Source organism: Idiotropiscis lumnitzeri, chromosome 12 (genome assembly GCF_059441095.1).
Source record: "Idiotropiscis lumnitzeri isolate Australia: NSW breed Sydney's pygmy pipehorse chromosome 12, RoL_Ilum_1.0, whole genome shotgun sequence".
Classification (NCBI taxonomy): Eukaryota; Metazoa; Chordata; class Actinopteri; order Syngnathiformes; family Syngnathidae; genus Idiotropiscis; species Idiotropiscis lumnitzeri.
Genome location: NC_142402.1, coordinates 18166558 through 18173010, shown reverse-complemented (window position 1 = coordinate 18173010; position 6453 = coordinate 18166558). Strand labels below are relative to the sequence as shown.

The following is a 6453-nucleotide window of genomic DNA, read 5'->3' as shown; positions in this document are numbered from 1 at the left end:
ACCATTCCAGGCAAGGGGGCGAATTTATTCTAAAACGACGTAGCCATTCGAAAATTAAAACTTAACTGTGGCATATTGCAGTTGAGGTTTTTGCTTGATTCTGACTGCCACACACAAATACAACAACGACTGTTGCGCGTGGTTGTGAAGCACGCGCGGAAAATACACCCCCCTAACATGACAACAGGTTGGACTCGTCCAAGATGATGTTAGAACTGCCCTTTAAAGTCGCTCGACTTCCTCGACGAAGTAAAGACGAGCTGAGTGCATTGTACTGTAAGAAAGCACAGGCTCACAATTCGCATCCTGATAAAGTCCACAGACATTCTCTATTTGGACATTGGATTGCTTTATGTAAGCAGAATATTCGAGGGGATTTTCTTTTGGTCGAATCAATAATAGGACGGTGCAGGCTTGATTTTAAAGTAGCTGAAATTCGGCTCAGTTGCAAAGGAACAAAGGTGCATATTTTTCTGCCTTTTTTTCCCATTTCTTTTTTTTAATTTGAGACAACGACAGCAAACTGGACTACTCTTGTGAAACGGGAATGATTTATCCTCCTGAGGGTTTATTCTACATCGAGATGGATCCAGCACCACCAGGTAACACAAACTACTGCAGCCATTGTTTGTCTTTACGTGGCTTAAAATTGCCTGTCAGCTCCCGTTCACTTGCTTTTTAGCTTTAATAGTGTGGTGTGACAAGAATGTTCGGGTTGACATGTGCCAAAATGTATGTACTTGCGAGTAAAACGTTCGAATGGTCAGGTCTTGTGGTGCTGCGCCTCCTCGGTGCGATTGCCCAGGCATGCATAGCGCAATTCGCTTGGCAATTACGTAATACCTCAGCGGACCAGGCGCAGTGGTTCGCCTCCTTTCTTTTGTCCCAGCACGTCGGACTAATTCACGACGAGCAACGCCGTCGAGTCTCGCCGAAGCCTCGCAAACCGTGCGAGGACCTCGTAGGACACCCATGACAAGGCACGGGGAACATTTTGAAGGAAATGTGGTGCGTCAACGGGCACCGCATGAAACGACCGCTTTGTTCTCCTCTGCAGCCAGCCGTGCTTAATTAGTGCTAGCTCGCAAAGTAGGCTTGATGCAAGCGGGTTAGACGACCCATACCATGCAGTTTTTATATTTTTTTTTCATGCACGTCTTTTTGCATTTGTATTACACAGTACTCGACGTTTTTTTTGGGACAACTTGCAAAACTTGGTCATTGAAAGCTGCTGCGCCATAATTGTTGACGTGCACACTCGGAGCGTTTGAGCTAAACAACGACATTGGCCACGAATGCTCCGATTTAATGACACGGCATCGAAACGAACAATGACACGACTATCCCTGTAAATGACGCCTTTGAAAGAGTCAAGAGTACAATGGTGCAAAATCAGGCTTTATCGTGATGAATTCGTTCCTTTAGTTCAGGGCTAATGACTTGGCTCAGGCTTGGTTCTATGCTGCTGGCTGGTACGCAGCTTTGGAATGGACACAAATTTCTTGACAGGCAACAGGAAAAAGGGGAAGGTGTTCAGGGGCCAGCAGCAGTAGGCGGCAGCTTTTGCTTTTTAGCCTGCCAAATAACTGCTGCTGCTGCTGCACCTGACTTTTGTTTATTTTAAGGTCAGAAAAAGAGAGCGGATGGTGGCTGAAACCCACATTTTCTCCTCTCACAGGCAGCTCTTGTCGTCTGCCCAACTGCCCCATGAAAGGCACTTTTGTCCTGATGTGAAATATGTCGCCCCTCACCTTCTCTTGATGCGGTTTGCCCTCCTTTTTCATCCTTAAGAAAACGCTTAAGACTTTTGGCCAACGCAGATGTTCTTTTCCTTGAAGCGTGTTGGATAAACTTTTTTTTTTGCAAGACTTCTGTAATTGCAGCAAGATGGGTCATGAAGTTCAATATGTAATTTAGTTCAGACTTCTGCATTTAAGCATAATTGGCCAATAAACTATTTAAAAGACGGTGCTCAAATTGTAGACAATTGTGCGGTTAAGGCACGACCTCGATGATGACATCATAATGTAACAAACTTGTTGCAATTGTCACATATTGGGAGAGCGGCCTGAATTATTTTACTGTATCGCTAACCATTACGTTCATCGTGTTGCAGTTGGAAAATGAACGGCGTACCGCAATAGCGAGCAAGTAATATTCAAAATCGTAACAACACAAACTCGTGCAACAACTACCCTTTGGGTGTCAGTCATGACTAGGCATGTGACATCTTTTGGAAACATGCCTGGGCTTGTCCCTGACAAGCCACCAGGCAAGGCTGTGACTCTCGCATGCGTAGGAGGTGTGGAGTGACTGATTACACTTTATCATCTTGAAGACATTTTAGATTAATGTATATTCTTAAAATGATAGAGCTTGCGAAGAATCGTCTTAATCCTTGATTTTTTTTATTTTTTTTTTCTCTTATTTTTGCCCCCAACAGCGCTCCCCCCTAGGTCAACAAAGCCAATGTCTTCCGCCGTGAACAATAATTGCCTTCCCCCACAGTCCAACTCGCTACAGGATGCCGAATGGTACTGGGGAGATGTAACCAGGTAAAAGAAGAGGGGTTAAATTTTAAACATTTGCCCTCCCATCGCTTGGTAATTCGCTGTTCAAATGTGCCGTGGTGTTTAATCTGTTAACTGATTTTCCCTCAGGGATGAGGTGAACGAGAAGCTCCGCGACACACCTGACGGCTCCTTCCTGGTACGTGACGCATCCACAAAGCTGCAGGGAGACTTTACGCTGACATTAAGGTAAAAATGAAAAAAAAAAGGGTGCATCATGAATGGTTTTGTTTCCTGTTTTACGCTAAATTATTTGACAAAATTGTGGCTTGCAGGAAAGATGGCCATAATAAACTGATCAAGATTTACCACGGTGATGGCAAATATGGCTTCTCTGACCCACTCACGTTCGCTTCGGTGGTGGAGCTTATTTGGCACTATCAGCACCATCCGTTAGTGGAGTACAACGCCACACTGGACCTGATGCTCACGCATCCAGTTTCTCGCTTCCAGCAGGTTAGTGGAAATTGCGACTGGGACTTCAGATTAGCAGCGGTCGCTAGTCTGCAAATCCAAAGACAAGGGGGAGGAATTTTTATCTGTGTATTCCTCTCTTTTCATTGTTATACTTTGATTACATTTCAATAACAAAGCACTTGCTACGTATTTCAGATTTTTTTTAAATTCTTTTAACAGGACTTTTAAAATAAAAATCTAACCTTTATGAATCTGATTTTGTTTTTCACATCAGGCGAAGGAGAACAGCGTTGACGTCGCCGGACGCAAGCTCAAAGAGGTCCATTGTCAGTATCAAGAGAAATCGAAGGAGTTTGACCGCCTTTATGAAGCCTTCACTAAGACTTCGCAGGTAATAACTGAAGTTGAAATGACCTCCGGTGGTCTTAAACGTCTGAGCTAAAATCAATCAATATGACGAGTGTCCTCTAAATTGGATTCTCTCTGACTTTAGGAGATCCAAATGAAACAAACGGCAATCGAGGCGTTCAACGAGACAATGATGATCTTTGAGGAACAGTGTCGCGAACAGGAGCGCTACGGGGAAGAATTTGAGAGGAGCAAGCAATCCGAGGGAGCCGACAAAGACCTTGAGAGGTGACGATCGTAATGATACTTTTTTTGCATTGTAATGCCGAAATGTTATTCAGACCTTTTGACTTTCTTCACTGCAGCTTTCTGATCAACTACGAGAAGCTGAAGTGCCGTCTGAGCGATATTTACGACAGCAAGATCCATCTGGAGGAAGACTTACAAAGCCAGGTCGAGGACTACAGAGAGACGGATAGAAAGATGAACAGTTTGCGGCCGGATCTAATCCAACTGCGCAACATCAGAGACCAGTATCTCAAGTGAGTAGGATGAGGTAGTGATGGGAAAATGAAGCTTCAAATTTGCTTCATGAACCAGTTGTTGTATTTCTGAGTCCTCTAGATGGCGCTGTTGGTTTAAATAAAGGGTTTAAAACATGGCTTTCAGGCCAATGTTGAACAGAGAGCGCCATCTACTGGAGTCCAAAAATATTACAACTGGTTCATGAAGCAGATTTGAAGCTTCGTTTACCCATCACTCGGATGAGGTAGAAGAAGTGTTGTTGTTGTTGTCGTAAATTCAACGAAATCGCTAATGTTGAATTTTTTTATCTTTCGACATGCAGCTGGCTCAATCACAAAGGTGTACGGCAGAAACGCATAAACGACTGGCTCGGGATACTAAAAGACAGCCTTGACGAGTACGTATCAACTGACGTGTTCAAAGAAACTGTCGTGAGAAGACTGATCGATCAGTAAATCGGATGCAGATGAATACAAATGAAAATGTATTTTTCGTTGCATTCGCAGTACATACGTGTTAAAAGGAGACGAGAAGAATCTACCACATCAGGACGAGGCAAGTTGGTTTGTCGGCGAACTGAGCAGAACGCAAGCCGAAGAGATGCTTCAGGGGAAAGATCCCGGAACCTTCTTAATACGTGAGAGCAGCAAGCAAGGCTGCTTCGCCTGCTCTGTTGTGTGAGTTTCTTAAGCAAAACCCACACAAATGAATCGACTCCCGATATTTGCGCTCGGCACTCACCGATGTCTGTCTTTGTTGTTTTTTTTTTTTTCCAATCTCAGAGTGGACGAAGAAGTGAAGCACTGCATGATCTACAGCACGCCGCACGGTTACGGCTTTGCTGAGCCCTACGACGTCCACTGCTCACTGAAAGACCTTGTCCTGCACTACCGCTTGCACTCCTTAGTGCAACACAACGACGCCCTGGATGTTAGGCTGTCTCATCCAGTACACGCCAAAGCCACCGCAATGCCTTCGCAACACGCAGAGGAGCACAAACTCTTACAGACTCCCAAACAGACAGTGAGGCTCCCGCCGGCCGCTCCAGAAATGTAAAGCAACTTGAGATTCTATAAAGGACTTGTTTACTGTACCCTGCGGAGAACGACTGCATCGAGGTGCATTGTTGAAAATGTTGCACTAAAGTGATTCCATCAGTTTTTGTGAATGCAATTTCACAGATTGAAGTGGGACCGGAACTTGAATGTCTGCTTCTGTTATTTTAGTTTTCGAGAGACTGTTAAATATTTCTAAAAAGAAATTGTACTTCATATATTGTTGTTTGTTTGTTGGACGTTTTTTTTTTTTTTTTTGGTGGAGATGTTGACAACCGCTATGTTGCTCCCTGACAGCAGATGCCGCATCTGGGATTGACTTCTAACCGTCTGAGCTGACGTTGCCAGAGATTTTAGCCTAAAACGGAATCGGCGATGAAGAGTGATCAATAGGTTACATAAACATATTCGATTACTACTACTTAGTGCATTGGTGCGGAGAAAATGGTGCTGTACACAAGCTGTTTCTGTCATCCTGGTTTGGTGGACCAAACCTTTTTCTGGGTAAATACCACTTGTGAATATGTGAAAAATTGTGGTGCATCTTGACAATTTGCCCCGTTCATACAGTGGATATTATGTAGCATTAACATCCTATAGAAAACTATTGTAAAAGCATACTCAATGTTATACCCATTGACCAAAGCACTTGATGGAGAGCAAAAACACACGCCTGTTTTGCCCAATCAATGCATTTGGGCAAGCCAAGGGCAATTATCTACACCTGCTGATGTGCTGATGAAAACATAATCTGAAGTACTGTATGTTATATTCTGTTACTCGAAGAAGTATAAGCTTTTTGTATTCTATATTTTTTCTACAAACATGCCACAAGATGAAAGCTTGAAGAACGTGCAATCCAACAGTATTTTTATTGTTGCAATTTGTGACGGTGGTGTGAAGGTTGCGCTGTTGCGAATGGTTTGACATGGGCCGAAAAAAGGCACTCTTTGGTGGTGTCGGTAAGATATGGCCTCCAATGTTCATTGAAACGGTAAGCGGTCCGGAAGTATCCTGCCTCCATTACTTGAATTGTGGCATTGCTAGAGCTATGAATGTGTTTCATGACATGCAGCCTACAGAACTAATGGCGCAAGAAATCTGTTAAACTTGGCACATTTTTTTTTCTCCCCTACCCCCAAGTTTGTGAAACAGAAACACTATACTGAGAAACTAAAATGTATTTCTGAGGTTCCTACTTGGGATGAGGACTATTTGGCCTCATAGAGTTAAAAAAAAAAAAAAAACTCCAAATGAGGATGGAGGAAATGCCTTGGGTGAAGCTGAGCAATGTGAGATCCTGACCTTTTTCTTGCTGAAAGACAATAAACTGATGAGGGTTTTGTCATCTTACACCATTTGTGCAGTTTTTTTCCCCCACGGCCAATTGCTCATAGAAGGACATGCTTGAATAAATTCCGATTTATGTCAGAAAGTTCATAAGCGCAACCAAAACATGGTAATAGATCATTCACATTTAGTTGGCATTGAGTGGAATCCTCTCCAAAACGTTACTTTTCCGAAAACCGTAATAAAAG

At 43.4% G+C, this 6453-nt stretch overlaps 1 protein-coding gene across 2 annotated transcripts; it reads left to right on the top strand.

Moving 5' to 3' along the window:
- The first annotated feature begins 236 nt into the window (after window positions 1-236).
- LOC148326335 (phosphatidylinositol 3-kinase regulatory subunit gamma-like) lies at window positions 237-6268 on the top strand. 2 transcript variants are annotated; one of them, XM_088311225.1, is made up of 10 exons: window positions 237-602; window positions 2444-2555; window positions 2661-2759; window positions 2846-3026; window positions 3262-3378; window positions 3481-3623; window positions 3701-3877; window positions 4183-4257; window positions 4367-4537; window positions 4643-6268. In XM_088311225.1, the coding sequence occupies exons 1-10, from the start codon at window positions 548-550 to the stop codon at window positions 4914-4916; spliced, it is 1404 nt and encodes a 467-aa protein (XP_088167351.1). In that variant the 5' UTR covers window positions 237-547; the 3' UTR covers window positions 4917-6268. The 2 variants fall into 2 exon arrangements, with proteins under 2 accessions (XP_088167351.1, XP_088167352.1); XM_088311226.1 differs by lacking the exon at window positions 237-602 and adding an exon at window positions 848-1008.
- The last annotated feature ends 185 nt before the right edge of the window (window positions 6269-6453 follow it).

Excerpts from the sequence above, each read along its gene's own strand:
- LOC148326335 (XM_088311225.1), top strand. The coding sequence starts at position 548 with ATGATTTATCCTCCTGAGGGTTTATTCTACATCGAGATGGATCCAGCA. Across the intron at positions 603-2,443 it reads GATGGATCCAGCACCACCAG|CGCTCCCCCCTAGGTCAACA; the intron begins GTAACACAAACT and ends TGCCCCCAACAG. Across the intron at positions 4,258-4,366 it reads CTAAAAGACAGCCTTGACGA|TACATACGTGTTAAAAGGAG; the intron begins GTACGTATCAAC and ends TTGCATTCGCAG.